Source organism: Epinephelus moara, chromosome 12, assembly GCF_006386435.1.
Source record: "Epinephelus moara isolate mb chromosome 12, YSFRI_EMoa_1.0, whole genome shotgun sequence".
Taxonomy (NCBI): domain Eukaryota; kingdom Metazoa; phylum Chordata; class Actinopteri; order Perciformes; family Serranidae; genus Epinephelus; species Epinephelus moara.
Genome location: NC_065517.1, coordinates 32,491,743 through 32,510,348, shown reverse-complemented (window position 1 = coordinate 32,510,348; position 18,606 = coordinate 32,491,743). Strand labels below are relative to the sequence as shown.

The 18,606-nt window shown below is 42.2% G+C and overlaps 2 protein-coding genes across 2 annotated transcripts in view; both read left to right on the top strand.

The window, feature by feature from the left end:
- LOC126398796 (R-spondin-3-like) overlaps positions 1-2,464 on the top strand; it is a 4,820-nt gene extending 2,356 nt beyond the window's left edge. Inside the window, exons 3-5 of the mRNA XM_050058392.1 lie at positions 1,604-1,744; positions 1,948-2,094; positions 2,212-2,464. Of these exons, the coding sequence (XP_049914349.1) occupies positions 1,604-1,744; positions 1,948-2,094; positions 2,212-2,411 (488 nt within the window). The 3' untranslated portion in view covers positions 2,412-2,464. The remainder of the gene's footprint in view (positions 1-1,603; positions 1,745-1,947; positions 2,095-2,211) is intronic.
- Positions 2,465-5,112: 2,648 nt separating this feature from the next.
- LOC126398795 (E3 ubiquitin-protein ligase rnf146-like) lies at positions 5,113-9,563 on the top strand. Its single transcript, XM_050058391.1, has 2 exons — positions 5,113-5,297; positions 5,902-9,563. Exon 2 carries the CDS (start codon positions 5,903-5,905, stop codon positions 6,974-6,976), a length of 1,074 nt encoding a protein of 357 aa, XP_049914348.1. The 5' UTR covers positions 5,113-5,297; position 5,902; the 3' UTR covers positions 6,977-9,563.
- The last annotated feature ends 9,043 nt before the right edge of the window (positions 9,564-18,606 follow it).

Genomic DNA, 18,606 nt, shown 5'->3' with positions numbered 1-18,606 from the left:
AAACGGTGGAAGGCCAGGTGCGGGGTGTTCCACTGATAGTTGTTGCAGTTAATTGCACTACACTGTTTTCTTTTACTTTTTTTCTCCTCTCTCCTTGACATCTTGCATGGGCGCAATAGTCCAAGCTCAACAGTCCAAAATGGCGGTAGCGCCCCTAGTGGCTGTTGGCAGAAATTCAACGGAGCTTCGCCTCTTGGTATCCATGCTCTTTGGCTGAGTTAGCTAACGTTACAGCTCAGCCAAAGAGGATGCCATTAATCTCTACATCTCACGCTGTAATGAGCATGAGCCTCTTGTCAGTGAGTATATGCATGCTTCCTTCTGTGCAGTGATTTATTTATTCAACCTTCATTTAACCAGGAAGTCCCATTGAGACTGAAAATATCTTTTACAAGAAAGACCAGGCCGAGGTAGCAGCCGATCAAAACACATTTAAAATGCAACAAATACAACAAAAATCCACAATAAAACAATAACTTTTCAAACATAGTGGCCTCTTGAGAAAAACAAGCACGTCTCTGTCACCACGTTCTTTATGATGCCCTTAAATTCATCAATGGATATAAGTGTGTCTAATTTTGATATAAATTTTAAACAATTGGCCGATGTAGTTCAGTAGACAGAAAATAGTTCCTACATGAAACTGCTCACAACAATGTCTGAGGCAAAGTCCTGCACGGGTCCGATACCTGTAAAGCTCGGTACCAGAACCGACCCGTTACCTGTCATTATATCAGAGTTAAAGCCGCACCCGCCCACACCTGTTAATAAAAATCCTGCGACCTGACCCACACCTGTGATTAAACACACACAGGCTACAGTCACTCACATTAACCTGGGTCCTCCGTTCTTGAATTACAAATCCAGCAGAGGAAAAGTCTCTTTCACTGGCTGCACTCAATGCCAGGATGGTGAAAATATTCTGCGCAGTCACGGCCAGGTTAGGAAATTTTTAACATATTAGCATGCTCCTTCCACCACCATAAAACCTCAAAGTGATCCACCTTGGGGGTCTTGAACTCATTGTCGGCTGCCATCTCATCCTCGGGCTGCAAAGTTTCATCGCTGGAGTCCTCCAACTTGTGTCCGTGACTCTCAAATAAGGGGACTTGCGGTTTGATAGTAGTGATTAAGATGTCCAAAATTACACTTATACTGCACATCTTTTTCATTTGTTTTATTCTGAAAAATGCATGCAGTTAATTTTAACCTGTACCCGTGAATTTACATAAATGCATATTTTGGATACCCGACTTGGTGCAGGACTCTGGTCTGTGGATTATCTTGAGTAACCAGGTCATGATTTCTGGAAAGAGACATTGCTGTTGAGTTTTTCAAATGTATTTTTTTGGCACTTTTGAGCACCACAAGCTGAGTGCCATCTAGTTCCATTATATTGGAGAGAAGGCAGACACCTCTACAGCTGATATCTCCAACACTCTGCAACTCACACCAAAACCATCTAGACTGATAAACAGCACTACAGGTAAGAGGAGAAATATGTATTTTTGATTTTGGGGTGAACTGTCCCTTTAAGTCATCCTTAAAAATACCCTCTGTGGCCACTCAACGCTAACCAGAGTTCATTCCCACTGACCTGCAGGGTGCAAAGAAGACTGCGCTTCCTGTTTCAGCGAAAATTTCTGCACACATTGTCACCCGGGTCACTTCCTGTTCCGGGGCAAATGTGAAAACAGCTGTCCAAATGGGCTGACGCCAAACGCAGTGCTGCGAGAATGCACAGGTGAGGCACTGTGCAGCATGTTATTTTATTTACTTTTTATTTTTTATTTTTTATTAATCCCCCTGAGGAGAAATTCAATGTTTCAATTCACAATGTTACCTGTGAAGGCTGTGTGTACAGTATGTGTGTGTCTTTATGTATGCACTGAGGTTCATGATGTCAGAGGAACTACAATAAGATGTTTGTGTCTCTGTGTGCCTCAGAGTGCTCTCCAGGCTGTGAGGTGTGTGTGAGGAGGAACATGTGTGTGAGGTGTAGAGCAGACCTGTACTTCCTCCACAGTCAGTGCCATCTCACCTGCCCGACGGTGTTTGAGCCTGATGTGCAGCTTATGCAGTGCGTCCCCCGAGGTGAGAGAAACACACTCTGACCGACATCCACACAGCTGAGATGTCAGATACAGTGATTACATTTTCACCTCTCGCCTCTTCTGAGTATCTCTCTCCTTCTCATCTCTCTCCTCATAGTGCACTGTGAGGTCGGGGGATGGACAGCTTGGGGTCCATGTGTTCGGAAAAAGAGAAAGGGGGCGTACAGGAGGGGACAGGAGACACGTATCCGACAGGTTCTGCGGTCTCCAAGTGTCCACGGGAACCCCTGCCCACATGTGTCAGAGGCCAGGAAGTGTGTCATCAAAAAGAGGCCGAAGAGTCGACGTAGGTTGTAGTAGCTGGAACGAGAGTGCCTTAAAGGCTATTTGTAGATATCGCAGAGACATACCGCTTGTTATTGCACATTTTATATCAGCTGGTTAAAATATTGTAAATTGTAAAGATGTACTCATCTAAAATAAAACTCATTTTTCTATGCAATCAAACAGAACATACTTGACCGTGATAAGGTTATGTTACCTCATCATTCTGCTGTGGGGAAAAAAAATATCTGGATTGTTTGTATTTCTCTAAAGCAATCACAGTCGTCCTGGGTAGCGCTAAGCCCAGGAGGCAGTGCTGGTGTCGGGGGGGAGGCATCACACTGCTAACATTACCCAACGGTTACTCATGAGTTTAACGACAGAGTCGAGCTGTTTTGGTATCAGTGTGAGTTTGTTAGGAGGGTGTTAGCACTGCGTCCTTGATAGCTCGTGCTAACTGGGTAAACTCGCGGGGTGGAGAGCAGCTATGGAGACAGCAGCAACAGAAAGTTTGCTGGACATTTTAAAAGATGTGGCACATCAAAATCAGACGTAAGAGTCCTGCGAGACAGTCTTCCTTCTCCGAGGTGCATTCACATGTTGTTTTATTCTTTACAATAATTCAGCAAAAGAACAAAGCAGGCCTCACTGCATGATCTGAATCTCAGCCAAAACTTGCCATTTTCAGCATGAAGATCGTTGGCTCAGAGGTCGTTCTTGTTTCGCATAGCAGAGGGGATTTTGAAATGCTAACATGCAAACAGTGGAAAGAAGGGGGGGATGCCAACCTCAATAGCTGGCCAGCTGCAGGCTTTTAGCCACAGTCTGGTGAATCAGACAGTCCCAGTATCATTGATAACATCTTTCCCAATTCATTGTCTGTGAAGCAGCTCCAGACTTTATACTTAATAAATCACAATTCTGAGTTTTATCACCCCAGTTTTGGATTTTGGAGAGAGTTATTCATGTTTATTAATATTTTTGGACCGTCTTAGGGACTGCTCATTATTTATAAGAGGGGAGCGGTGGTGTAAAAAGGTGGAGGCATCTCAAATAATTTTTTAAACACTAGGTTGGGCCTTATTATTACTTTATTTTGGCTGTTTTTAAAAGGCTGTAGTTTGTTTGTTTTTTTGCTGCGAATTTTTAAAGAAAACATGCAGGTTCAGACGACATGTTTTCTTTAAAAATTGGCAAAATTACACCATTTATCACAACCAGAAACTGTGAAAACAGAAATTAATGTTGGATTTTCAAATGTCAGACAGTTCTTGAACACATTATGTGGGACAAACCCTTCTGTCAGAAAATAAACATAACCAAATCTGAGCTTAAAATAGTTTTATTTCCTCAAAATTCCTTTATTCTACACGTCTCATTTAAAATTTTGCCACAAATAAACCGTTACCAGCATGCATGGTAAGAGTGAAAAAAACCAAATCTTTTTTCAACTCCAAAATTTTGTCTTTATAATAACAAATTTATGGTGAGGGGAGAGTCAGGCAAGTTTTGCCAGTCACTCTGGAAGCTCAAGGAAAAATGGCTTTGCTTTCCAATCCCCATACTACATAATATGCCAGAAAAAGATTTAGTATGTCCCAATACATAGTATGTCAAATGCAGTTTGCCAAAGGTCTGATTTTGCAGTGTGCAAGCCAGCATGTTTTTCTGGCTATTCTGACCCACAGTCCTCTGCACAGTGGACAATACGTCACATCGAACAGATGATGACTAATCGAATAGTAATATTAGGAATATTTATTGTTTAGGTGAACAAAATAATCATAAATATTACAAACAACAAACTAACTTACATAACTAAAAACTCACTGACAGAAAACTGCAGATGTAATTTCACTGTCACAAATATAATATGTTCGAACCTACAATCGGTGCAGTCATAACTTTTAAGTCAAACTACACACATTGCAAAGTAACAACAGCAAATCTCCAGGTTGATCTCCGTCTCAGTAGTATATCCTGATTGCGTGCATACTGCATGCAACAGTACATACTTATGAAGGGCAGCTGCAGTACCTACTAAAAGTAAAAAGAAAAAGTATGCAAATCAGAACCCACTGTAATTGTAGCTTTGGGGAGGGTAAAAAACGACAACAACAACAAAAATAAAACACAGTCACACCTCAGCCTCTGATAAGTAAAGAACGGTCCCTTAGGGCGTAGTTTCCTTTTAAGGTCATTGTTAAATATTTTGTGTGTGGATATTTTCAGAATATGTTATACAATATATATATATATATATATATATTTACATTTATGTTTGGTAATAATTCGTGTTTATTTAACTATATATTTGTTAATACTACTGTTTAAATTTCTTATATTTTCACGTATCTTTCCTCTCTTGCAAGGAGCACCTGTAACATAAATAATTTCCCCTCGGGGATCAATAAAGTATTTCTGATTCTGATTCTGATTCTGATAAGCCTATAGTTTGGGTGTTATGCAACGAAATAAGCGATATGAACATGACACAATAAAACATTTCTCGTATGCAAAATAATTAATGGGCATTGATATAACCCATAGACTTTATACTATTTCTGCTTAAATCGAAATGCTGTCTTTTTTATAATAAATGAGTCCAACTTGCTTATTTCTTCCTCATCTGCTCATATCACGAGTCATAAACATCTGCTGTCATCAATAAGTAGACCCGGACACACGTACATCCTGTACGCAGCAACACTAGATCTACACATCATACGGATCACATTGTAACCGACGTGAGGCCGATCCAGCTGCACTGAACTCAGTCGGGCTTTGGCCGGAACACTGTGCTGACCATAACGCAGTCATTACCTGTCATACACAACTTTATAACACATAAATGCAACTTCATACATTTCTCCACCTGTGCTTCTGCTGAGGACGCTTCTACAGATACCCAGTGTTCAGGTGAGTGTAATAACAGACACGTTACATAGCAAGGAGGCTACTGTCAGCTAACATGCTAACATATGCTACGGCAGCTGTCAATCTACCGTTAGCATAACGTTAGCTAGGTGAATGTTAGCTTGACATTGGCTTTACAGTGTCTTAGTGACAGTGTTACTTCACATTAAACAGGTGAGCCTCTAACGTCACTGCCAGGAATATATACACATATATATATTTAAATATATTTATTGTAACGTAAGTTGCAAATTAGCGGGTTAGCTAACGTTAGCTTAGCACGTTATCTGTGTCAGACAGAAGAGGCCTTTGATATAACTCCTAATGAGCACAGTCAGTGACACCAGCCAGACAGTTGTGTCGTATTTAAATTTCCTAAGCTATCATTATTTGTAAACTTTATTTCAGTGATGTTTATTTGCTGAAATCGTAACTTTCTGTTGTGTGTTTATGAGGGCGTTCCCAAAATTATCAACAAAGCAGCGCATGTCAACTGGGAGCTGCTCCAAATTACATCCCCCTTTCAGTTTACAAGTTACAGTCATGTGATACAATGCAAGTCTTTCCAGACAGATCTGTTGTGACGGAGCTGTGTTTCTCTTTGCAGAATGGCAGGCTGTGGAGAAGTGGATTGTTCAGTGAATGCTGTTGCCTCCTCCAAGCTCATAGAGGAAGTGGGAGACACATCTGCTCTAGACCCCTCCAGTTCCTCCACCTCCACCCCGGAGTGTGCCATCTGCCTGCAGACCTGCGTCCACCCCGTACGCCTCCCGTGCTTCCATGTCTTCTGTTTCCTGTGTGTAAAAGGTGCCTCCTGGCAGAGCAAGCGCTGCGCTCTCTGCCGACAAGAAGTCCCAGAGGACTTCCTGGAGCGGCCCGTCCTCCTCTCGCCTGAGGAACTGAAAGCAGTGGCTGCAGGGGTGAGCCGCAGTGGAGGGATCGCGGGTGGAGATCATGCGTGGTACTATGAGGGGCGCAACGGCTGGTGGCAGTATGATGAGAGGACCAGCCGTGAGCTGGAGGAGGCCTTCGCCAAGGGCAGGAAGAGCACGGAGATGCTGATTGCAGGGTTTCTTTACGTGGCCGACCTGGAGAACATGGTGCAGTATCGGCGGAATGAGCATGGGCGGAGACGCAAAATAAAGCGGGACGTAGTCGATATCCCCAAGAAGGGAGTTGCAGGACTGAGGTTAGACCCAGATCCTGCTCCCACTCCTGCTGTACCAGCTGTCACCCCAGTTGCAACAGAACGCATCAGCTCAGCTGATGGATCGGACACTGATGGCCCATCACAGTCTTCATCCTTTGGGATTATGGCGTCTCTCCCCCCTGTTCGACCTCCAACACTCCTGGGGCGCCATCTTACCAGTCCCCTTCCTCCCTCACCCTCAACATTGGAAGAGTCCTTCTCCCAGCTCCTAATCAGCCAGCCAGAAGGTGAAGAGGTGGAAGGAGACGATGAGCTACACACATATGACTACGCATCCGGCAGCAGTGACAGCGAGGAGGAAAGGGAGTGTGAGAGAGGGAGAGCAGGATCAGTGCCACAGAGAAGACACAGGCAAAGGCCGCTGAGAGAGAACCAGCCAGCCAGGATGCCTCCGAGGGGCGGGCCCTCCAGCTCTTCACTCAGTCTCCGCTCACGCAGTCCTGATGGACAGTGCACTGTGACAGAAGTGTGACTGCAACTGGACAGTGAAATCTGTTCTGCAGATGACAGTGCTTAAACTTTAATCAGGTCGGCAAAAAAGTTTGAAAACCAGTATGCATCTTTAAAGGTCCCGTGAAATGAGAAATACATCTATTGTGTTGTTACTTAAGTCACTGTATTTATTTTGCCCCATCGATCATGTGCCAAATATGATCCTAAAATGTATTTTACTTATTTTTGTAAAATATTCTTGAGATATCCAAAAATCTCCATCAAATTGAATGTATGATTCATGCAGAAATGCTGAAACAGTTACAACATCAAAGCCATTTCAAGGGACCTTTAACAAACAAATTAAAGCCTTTTGTTGACTTCAAAAACTAGTTTCAGCCAGCAATACAGTGTGAACAGTGGTAGTTATACATCGCTCTTAGCAACAGGTTATGTAGTCAAGAATAACATTCATGAGCTGTGTTTACACCTGGTGTTAACATGCGTCCCGGCTGATCGGATCACAGGTGGATGGCTTTAAGTACAGATGTGAGTGCACCTAATGCGTCCTAAATGCCTCTTGAGATTGGATCACCCAGACAACATTTGGAGGTGGTCTGGGCCGCAAATGGCCACATTCTTTCAGCAGTGTGTGCGCTAATGTGTCCTGGGCCACATTGAAGGAATACCTCCTTCGCTGATGTATTTGCTTATCTGACGCCCCACCGAATAAGAACACTTTTAGTGGTGCAGTTGCACTGACGCAGCGCTGAGAGACCGTCTCTTGAGACACTCTGCTCCTGGTGAACGGTCAGTTCAATGTCTGCGAGGTTAGCATGAGCTAACACAGCAGCAGCTATTGACCAGGCCAAACAAACTCACACTAACATCGCAGTGGCTCGACTCTGACGTTAAACCTGTTAATAACCATCAGGTAGCGTTAGCTGTGTGATGCTAACTGGCCCTTTTTACACAGAGATCACATTAAAGGGCTGCTACAAAGTCCCGTCTTTATGCCACCTTTGGATTTTTACACAGAAACAAACAAACAACATTGTGCTGTACCAGTGTGTGATTTCAAATAGCATGCTTGCATCCTAAAAGCAAGAGTGTGACAGTTGTGACATGTATCACAACAGCGTTGACCTCTAGTGTGACATACAACATATACACCGGCTGTGCTTTCTGAACAGTAATAATGGGATAATATGGCAATAACAGTCATTTACTCTCGTCCTTTGCTTGGAGAGTAAGGAACTTCCAGACCTCAGTGTCTCACCAATTCGTGGATGTTTTCTGCTGCTGTTCTTCTTCTCTGAGTTAGCTGCTAACTGCTTCTAGCTGCTTTATAAATCTCCCTGGGGTCGCACACCTAACGTCATCAAAACATCACATCCACCCCGTCCTGCCAGCTGTCCTTTTTACACAGATGTTTAATCGGCGCTGTTACTACCTCTGCTGCCAGCTTAAAGGCGTGGCAACTCTGTCCCCTCATTCTGTGATCGTACCTTTTAAACAGAACAGTAAGGTGGAATGATGGCGTGACATTGCCACCTTGATCAAGCAGTGTAAAACCAACTGTCCCCAGCATGGAGCTTCTGCAGCAGTATTGAGTAAAGGCTGTATGTGTGCACACAGCAAGACAAATCTCCTGCCAGTTAAAAACAACACATTTGGTCTTTGCAAACGGCAATGACGTATGTGTTCAGTTGCATATAGAGAGGGGAAGTGAGATCTGATCACAAGTGGTCACTCGAGATGCATGTGGAGACGCCCTCTAATGTCAGGTGTGAACAGACGGACTCAGAGCTGACCACTTGGGATCAGATCACCCAAGACGCATGATGGTACCAGGTGGAAACAGGCTCTTGTTCAGGCCAAAAAAAGGTGACGAACTATGACTATGGTGACTTCTTGGTCATTTGTCACTGCCTTTACATCAGTTTGTGACATGGCAATACAACCTCTTTTCACATTAAACCACAACTTCCTTTTCTTTGATCTTATGGTTAACCTGGCTGATACTTTGATGGTGTAAAAATCGAGCTTAATGTAGCAGCTTATGTACAAGTTACAGAACGTTAAAACTGCTCACCCTCTCTGCTTTGCCGCTTAGATTTTTTGAAGTAAGAAGTTTTCAACAGGACCTAATTAATAATATTTAAACTGGAGTTTGTGTGTGTGTGTGTGTGTGTGTGTGTGTGTATACATGTTTATGAGGGGAGGAGAGGCTGTGTTCCCTGTGTTTTAGTGTGAAAGTCTTGTTTTAATAATGGCGTGTGTTTGTGTTGTCATGAGCGGTGTTGGGTGCTGAAAAGCTACTGGCAGAACCACTGGAAAGTGTTAGGCTATATATGTAGAGAGACACATTTGGATTTCTATTTCTTGTCATAGTACTCTGGATGGGGCTACTATCAGAGCACTGGCACTGACATGTACTTGGACGATCTCAAGCTGTCCTCACACACTCTGTTTGTTCCATTTTCGCCTCAGCTGCTATAATTTTAACTGTCAACCTTCTCACTGTCGGTGTCTTAACTATGTGAATTACCTAAAGCAAACTTCTGTCCGTGTGGTGTTGCCTCTGTGGTGTTTTGTCAAGTTATTAAATATCTAATTTAAAATCATATGTTGGATGATTTGTCTTTTTTATAAGTGGAGGAATACACAGTGGAATTTATCACAGATTTATCGGAAGAAGTTGGAAACAAAAGTGGCGCTGATCCATGTGCCTGTTTGCAACGTGTGTCCTAGTTTTAAACGCAGTGTTCTAAAGAGTCCACATGATGGAGCTGTTGCACAGATAAAGCAGTGCTTCACACCACCTGTTGTTTGAGGCTCTGGACAAGTTGGGTGGTTGAAAACCTGCCAATGAGAGCAATAACATTTTTTGTCAATCCTCTCCCTGCGTACAGCATCACTTATTTATACAACTGTGTTGCCGTGGTCTTATCTAATGCTGCCAACAGGTGCACTGGGACTGTGATTAGTTGATAGACAGTTACCAGTGCTGACTAAAGTTTAAGTTTCTGAATGTACAGGTTTTGGGAAAGAGCAAGACTGCTTGCACCAGTGCAGCTGAGCTTCAGTATTTGCCAGCTGAACAAAACCACAGGCTCAGTGTGCAGATGGATCGTGACCTGAATTAGAAACACGTCTTAATGAGCCAGACTTTGGCTAGGGCCTTTTCAGACCTTCCATGCAACTGTCATGAGTGTGGAGGAAGTATTCAGATCCTTTACTTGAGTAAAAGTACTTACACCCCACTGTAAACAATACTCTGCAACCAGTAAAAGTCCTGCATTTAAAATGTTAGTTTAGTAAACGTATGTAAGTACAATTAGGAACATGTATTTAAGCAGTAAAAGTGAAAGTACCCAATGCAGAAACATGTAAATCAATAATAATAAATCAGAATAATAAAAGGAAAAGCAAAATTTCTGATATTTGAAAAGCTTGAAGCATGTGTTTGCATTTTTTAAAAATGACAAATAATTATGCAAATAGTTGCCAATTTTTTAATCAAACTTTATTTATATAGCACTTGTCATACAAACAATGCAACAAAAAGTGCTTCACGCAAAAACAATTAAACAATACACCCCCCCCCACACACACACACACACACACACACACACAAACACACACACATACATACACATAAAGAAAAGACTAATGGAAAAGATTTTTATTTTATTTTTTTTAAAGTTAAAAAAACCCATATTTTTTACCTTTTTACTTTTTTAATTAAAAAAATTAAAAAATATATATAAAAGCACTCGCACAAAAATGGGAACTGAGGAAGCACTATCATAAGTGAGGAAAAACAAGAGGATAAAATTTTGGGATAGAAAACAGTTTTAAATCAGTCAATAAATAAGTAAATAAATAAGTAGCAAAATAGAAGAATATGCCAGCTAGAAATACAGATTAATAAAAATAAATAATTACATAAATACACAATAATAATAAATACAAAATTTAAAAAAGACAAAGTCCAATTAAAAGCCAGGTAAGTATTGGGACATACTAAATCTTTTTCTGGCGTAGTATATGGTACAGTAGAATGGGTACTGGAATGCACAGTGTGATTCTGCTTTGGATATAATTTGCACCTACATCCTCAAATATGCCTCGTGCTCTCCATAAAGTGGTGACGAAATGAGTCCTGAAACCTGGAAATGAGTTTGCGTCTTTGCACCTCTGGTATCCTCGTCTTGAATTCAGTTTGTCGAATGGGTTTTTGGTTAGATGCCTGAAGTAAGGTCTGTTGTTCACACAAGTTTAAGAAACTTTCATGTTTTGTAAAATTTCTCAGTCAATACCGCACTTGTTAATTTTGAAGCCTCTGTGTGTCTTAAAAAAGATGGTTGCTAACAAAAAGCTAAATGCGACTACAGCACGTCATCACACCGAACACGATTGTACAGCCTTGTTGTAGTGGCAGTGTTAAATTGTGCAATTGTGGTGTAGTTTGTTTATAGCTCAACATTAGCTTTTACTTCTGGTTATCGCACTTAGGCCTCAATAATCAAAAAAGTGGTGTTGATTTGTAAAGATTATCTTGCTGAACAAAACCTAAGTATCACACACAGAGCAATAATCCAAAATCCAGTGGGTAAATCCCATTGGCTTTTTGTTGAGAGAACCAGGGCAATGCTAACTTCCGAGTTGGTCTACAGAAAAATGTCATCACTACTACATATTTAAATAAAAGTCTTGTTCTCACAACATGGCACTTGAAAAAGAAACACCCAAATTTGATGTATGAATTAAAGTTGCAGTCTATATGGCAACCTATGTTTGTTGAACAACATTTTTTTTTTTTCATCTATATGCATTAAGCTTCTGTATATTGAGATAGGTGACAAAATATTTTATATTTGGTGGTGATGCAACCCGGTCTCACCCCAAAGTCATCGAACTTGGGCGGTAGCTTGCTGCCTCAGCCACCAACGAAAAAAGCCCTACTTTAACATCAGCATGATATGCAGCCGGTTGCCATTTGAGTTTAACAGCCTGCATGATGTCAGGGGGAAACACGGCGGGACAAGAACAAAAGTGAAAGCGGCGAAAGTCCAAGTAGACTGGGACAGACAGGTGGTGGATGGGTCCAACAAACACGACTTTCACCCAGGAGAGCAGTGTTTGTGTCCCATAAGATTCTAAAGCCTGTTCTTTTTTCCTAAACCCAACCACGTGTGTTTGTTTTGAAAGAGACTGTACATAAACGATAAAGTTCCTGTGAAGATCAATGTATTTTGAAAACAAACAATGCATGTAACAAGCAGAAGTTGATACCATGTCCTAGAACGTCAACAACCAACACACCCAGGGAACCATTCGTTGTATCTGGACATGGAAGGTCCATGACCAAACGTTGATATGTGACGAGGTCGGACTGAATGTCCACCTGTTGTGTTAACTATGGTGATCCAAGGTGCCGATGAACATACTGATAATATCTGAATTACTTAAGCCCACTGATCATGAAATCAGTCCATCAACTTCTCACGTAAGCATTTAAAACCTTCATACATCACCATATGTGGGATACTCTTCCAGTGACGAACTCAGCAGCAGGACATGCATGCTGAGGCTGTATCCAGGTAGATCAAGCATATGTCATATATAATATGAAGGGTATAACATGAGCTGGCACACTGTGAGACTCTGACAGATTTATGCCATCATGGAAACAGACTGTATTTAGATTGAACCTGTATAGAGCAGCATCTGTCCATGCGAAGGACAATTACGTTGCGTCTGAGTTAAAATAAGACAGAAATTGAGCGTGTGTTTCTTAGCATGCGTGATAAGTCATTGACCGCTGCTCCATGTGATGGGGCCAGCCGAGGGTCCACACAGACAGACAGACAGACAGACAGGAGACAACACTACTATATGTTTTCAGACACATGGCTGCCCTTTAACTCCTTCATACGTGCTATCATATCCTGGTCAAATACCTCGTGTAGCTTCGTTCTTCACGCTACAGAAAATACACGGCTGTCTCCAATCCCTCCACAAATAGTCCTGTCAGACCCACGTCTTTCGGCACCCCGAGGCCCGCAGCAGAGCATTGTTGTTGCATGGATTATTTACGACCTTGTTTTTATTGAACAAGGTCGACCGGTTGTGTCCATTAAGTGTTTGTGTTGTTCGTTCTGTGAGAAAATGATAAACATGCGTGCATATTAATAGCTGCGCCCGCTTGTGTAGCACATTCGGTATCTGTGTCAGTATAACGCTGCAGTTAGAACTTCTAGTATTTGGATTCTTTGCTGCAGCTGTGCATGCTGCGTCTGTGCGTCTGTGTACAGTATGTCATCAGTATTTCTAACCATAATGCTGAGATTCACAGACGGGGTATCTCACTGCTGCAGGAGCCAGGAATGACCTCACTCCTACTGTAACCATCATCGACCTAACACCATTAGAGCCTATCAAGTAACACGCCTCGCTAAGCCTGCTGCTACTGAACCATTTATAACATCGATGCGTCACGTCTTTACTATGATGACTTCTAAAATCATAAAGTTTTTATGATGGGTATTCTTCATTCCTAAATACAGTACAGTAATACAGTATGACTGCACAGGCCATTTTTGGTTTGTGTTTTATCGTTTCTGCTATCTGAAGGAGGCTGTGAAAGGTCAGATATTAAATGATATCTGAACCTGGAATTTACTTTACACTTTATGGGTCACTTTATTACATACACTGACCTAGATATTAAAAATATAATTTTATTTATAGACAGAAATGTTCGGTAGGAAGCACAAGATAGCCTACTGATGGCATGATGTAAACTTAATTAGCTTAGCTTAGCTTAGCTCAGTGTAAATACTAGAATCAGATTAAAAAGTTTGCCTTTGTTCGAAGTGTCAGCACCTCTATATTGTGGTTTCTGGCACATTATAATTGTGACTTTACATTAGATCATGTGCTGTTACTATTTCCTGGTGTGACTCAGTGACTTCCTGGACTCTGTCAAAAGTTGTGTCTCAGTTCAGGGGCTGCAGCCTTTGAGGACGGCGGCCCTCGTGGTCGATGTCGGCCACGTCCTTTTGAAGAGCCCATCAGCCAAACTGAACGTTCTCTGAAATGGGACGGTCTGGTCTATGGAGAATTTCCTGGTTTCATCACCAGTTGTTCTCGACCCAACCCACTGGCATTCCTGGTACCTAGTAACCAGCTGCGCTGGACAGAAGGAGTAAGCTAGTAAGTTAGTTAGCCCCAAATCATGGACCCAGACATTGTTATATACACAGTATATTTTTTATTTAATACTTGAGGAGATGATTCACCATCGGAGACACCACTGTTTGATTTATTTCAGGCTGATGGACTGTTTTCAAATAAACTTAAGATTGTTTAAGCTGTGTGCTTTTAGCTAATAGTATTGTTAACAACAGTTAACCGTTAGCTAGTTCACAACTTAATTTAATATATAATCGTCACCAGTGCACAATGCATCTTGTGATAGGCTGGGCCATGAAGGATTCATCTGTTGCATCCTCCAAATTCTGGGAAAGAGGGCTGCATTTCTTGGACGTATTTTAAGGGACAGCCTTGGTTGTGCTGATGTGACGCAGTTGGTCTTCAAATGCTGCCTTCGAAGGCCGCAGCCTCTGAGTCGAGACACAGCTCAAGAAACTATCATATTATTACATTTTCCTTGGATTTTGTGCTGGTTGCCTGACACCCCATGATAAGAAGACTGTAAGACTTCAAGATGTAGACAGAATTTTCAGGCATGTACTTTGTAATCTCGCCGCGGATAAAGCTCACATCGCATTCCCTGTGAACACACCATAACTCTAAGAGGAGAAGAAAGTAAACAAATATAGTTCCCAAAATGTCAAACCATTCCTTAAAGGAGCAGTGTGTGTTGGATATAGTGGCATCTTGCATTGAGGATTACAAACTGTAACCAGCTGAGACTTCTCCTATGAGCCAGGCGTGAACTCCCCGTTAGAACCCATAGCCTCTGCGGCAAAGACTGACAACAATATTCACCAACATTAGGTGCACTATTACTTTATATGATGCATATTACTACTTTTCAATATCTTGTTTAATATTTTCTCAACATCATGTGCAACACCTCTTCTCATTATCCATCTATTTCATTATATAATATTTAATATAACATTGATTATCAGGCACAGTCTGCTTTTTTCATTTTCAGTAACTTATACTTATGTTACCTCTATGTTGCTCTATTTAGCACTGGTTTTGCTTTTGCTCCTTGAAAACACTTGTCATCTTGTATATTTGTATGTTTTGCCAGATGTTTAAGACTCTAGTGTTTCTAAGGCCCTGTTTATACGACAACGATTTCAACTGAAAACGGTAAACTTTAGTTGCGTTTTGGCGACAGCTGCATTTTGGGTGCCTGAAAACTTAACGTTTTGAAAACGGGTTCCAGAGTGCAACTTTTTGGAAATGGCAGCGTCTCCATTGTCATGTAAACTTGCAATATGCAGTTTCTCTGAAAACGGAGACTTTTCACACATGCGCATTACGGTTCCAGTCACTAGGCATGCCGACCGTCACAACAACAATGCCGAGCTCTGTTTGTGCTGCTCACCCTGTTGATTTGAAGTGAAGTGTAGATCTGTTACTGTAGCAACTCCACCTCGTTGTCCATCCAGTCAAAGTTATCTGTGCATGCTTTCGCCATTGTGTCTTCTTTGTTTTGGTTTGTAATCACCGCGTTGTAGAGGAAGGCGCTTCAGCGCAGGCGCGTGGCGTCATGCCGTGGTGTTGCTTTGCAAATTTACACTGCCACTCATTGGCCTGGCGTGCATACTACAGCATTTGCAGTAGATTTTGTGGCTCCGTGTGAACGGGGATCGTTTCAGTAACGTTGTCATATAAATGCAGAAGTTTTTTAAAACGCAAAGGACAGACTTTTCCGTTTTTTAGAGAAACCGTTGTCGTCTAAACAGGGCCTAAAACTGGGCCCAGTCAGTGACCCTGACCCGGGGAACCCTCTGGTTGTTACTGGCTGTTGAACATTAAATTGTGGTGACTGTACTTAGTGTTACTGTAATTTGAAGCATTCTCTGCCACAAGAATTTTCTTCGGTATTAATACAGTTCCATTGAATTGAATTGAATTGAACTGAATTACCTTTGTACATGGGACACTGCTCTATTCACTGAGCTTCTGGGCGCCTCAATAAATCAGTGTTTTTCCAATGTTGCTCATTGTAGTGGGGCAGCAAACTTCAGTGGCCAGTGTGAAACTGCAAAAAGGGTCTGGGAAAGTTTTGTGGAACAATCAACCAACTGACAGAGGGAGCTAAAGAGCTGCTTGTCGCAGCTAAAAAAGAGCATAAATACATCAACAAGTGAATGGTATATCTATAGATAGTGGGAAAGTTATTTTGTTGTCAGGACCCCTGCAGGCTTCTGTGGTTTCCCTTTTCAGACAGAGTACTCAAGTACACCTCCAACACTTTCATCCTCTATAGTGGACCACATTAACAAGAACAATATCACTATCTCAACATTGCAGTTCTATATTTAAGCCAAATTCTGCACTGCAATTTATGCTGTAATATGAGTACAAATCAGAGTACAAATAATATTGCAAATAATAAAACCTTCATGAAGGCAGAACTAACTGCAGGGCCAGAATTAGTTTTAGCTAAGTGTACCATATGAACTGTCAGCGGGGTGTAGATGTGTGACAGATTGCTTTAATGATAAGTGGGCTTATCGGGGGATTTATCAGGCTCATTAGCGTGCTCATTGTCACCTTGAATCACCACAGTAAAAATAACAAAGAGTGTTCATCGGAAACATTGCCACTAAATATTTCAGAGCATTTGTCACCACACGCGCTCCGCTGGAGTTTCTGTGTATTCGGTTGGAGAGGTTTAACAGTTGCACCTTCTCCATTCCAGCCTGTCAGTCTGTCCTGCACAACAAAGACACTCAAAAACATGTGTGTCTGTTGTTCCCTCAGCACTGACTGGTGAAAGGAACCCACTGACTCCAGCTTTAATTTACGTTTTATTATATAGCATTTGTATCTCGTCTGTCTTAGTCTTGTTCAGCCAATGAAAGAAGGCAGAAGACAGAGGGATGTGTCTCTTTGACCATCTAATACAGGTGTATGTGCATCATGTAGAGTGATATATGGGCCATTGGTGCGTGTTTACATTGTCACATGTTGGCATGCTGACAGCACTGAGCCGCCTCACAGAGACGTTAGCATGGCCGCAGACTTAAAGTCTACTCTAGTTCAATGCACTTTATTCCTCTGTGCTAAAACTGTGTGTGTGTGTGTGTGTGTGTGTGTGTGAGTGTGAGTGTGTGAGGTGAACATGTTTGCACGGGCCACAGGCCAGACGGCGGGGCCATGTAGTCGCTCCCAGCTGACCACTCCGCTGAAACCAAATTAAAATTGGTCATTTGTCACACGATAAATAGATCACTATAGTCACCTCTGCCGGGCAACACCAGCTAATCCCACGAGAGCACCCCGCTCTTGTTTTGAAAGGCGAGCCTCGCGGGTTGTCTTTCAAAGAGGAGATATTTGGGCCCCATTCTATTTTAATGGAGAGGTCTGAAATTCTCAAGAACGCCTTTAGAGCCCTCCTGGCTGTCCTTGATGGTCCCACCTCTTGTCCTGCTACACTCATCATCTGGTATTTGAGATGGCCGTTTCAATGGATGTTCGCAGACACACTGACAGTTCGGACATGTGGACGAAGATAGAGCGAGCAGGACCGTGACTCGAGCGACGGTCCAGCAGATGGGACGTTTTGTACTTTGTAGATAAAGTGGGTGAAAAATGGAAGTGCAGAGTGGTAGGATTTAAAGTACACCCCTGGTCTAACAGGGTTGACCCCTGAATTCATAATTTAAGCCGTCAACGCTCCCAGGAGATGAACGGGAGCAGAGATCCATGTTGAGCCTGTTATTGATACAGGTGTTCAAGAGGAAGAGCCTCAGCAACTGTTGCAGCTATGTGAATCTCAAGAAGGCTCTCATCCATCACATTTAATATCATTAAAGGGACAGTTCACCCTCAAATCTAAAATACAAATGTTTCTTCTTACCTGTAGTGCTGTTTTATCAGTCTAGATTGTTTTGGTGTGAGTTGCTGAGTGTTGGAGATATCAGCTGTAGACATGTCTGCCTTCTCTCCAATATAATGGAACTAGATGGCACTCAGCTTGTGGTGCTCAAAGCGCCAAAAAATACATTTGAACAACTCAACATCAATGTCTCTTTTCAGAAATCATGACCTGGTTACTCAAGATAATCCACAGACCTCATTGTGAGCAGTTTCATGTAGGAACCATTTTCTTTCTACCAAACTACACCCACCAACCTTATTTCTGAACAGAAGGAAGAGTGCATCTACTGCTAGCTCACCTAGCACCACTGAGCTAGCTAACGTTACAGCTCAGGCAAAGAGGACGCCATTAATAGCCCTTTTTAAATAGGAATTGTGCAAATTTGCAGGAAAGTCCAATCAGTCTTCTTTCAGCATTGGCAGTGTAAAAACAAAATCAGGGAGTGCAGCAAAACACCGCCTGCCTACTTTTGTTCATACAAAATGTGCCTTTTTCGGGGCAATGGGGGGCGTGAGCAAGTAACAAAACGTGTAGCTCAGCGTGTGACGTAACCAGTGACGTGGGAGGGA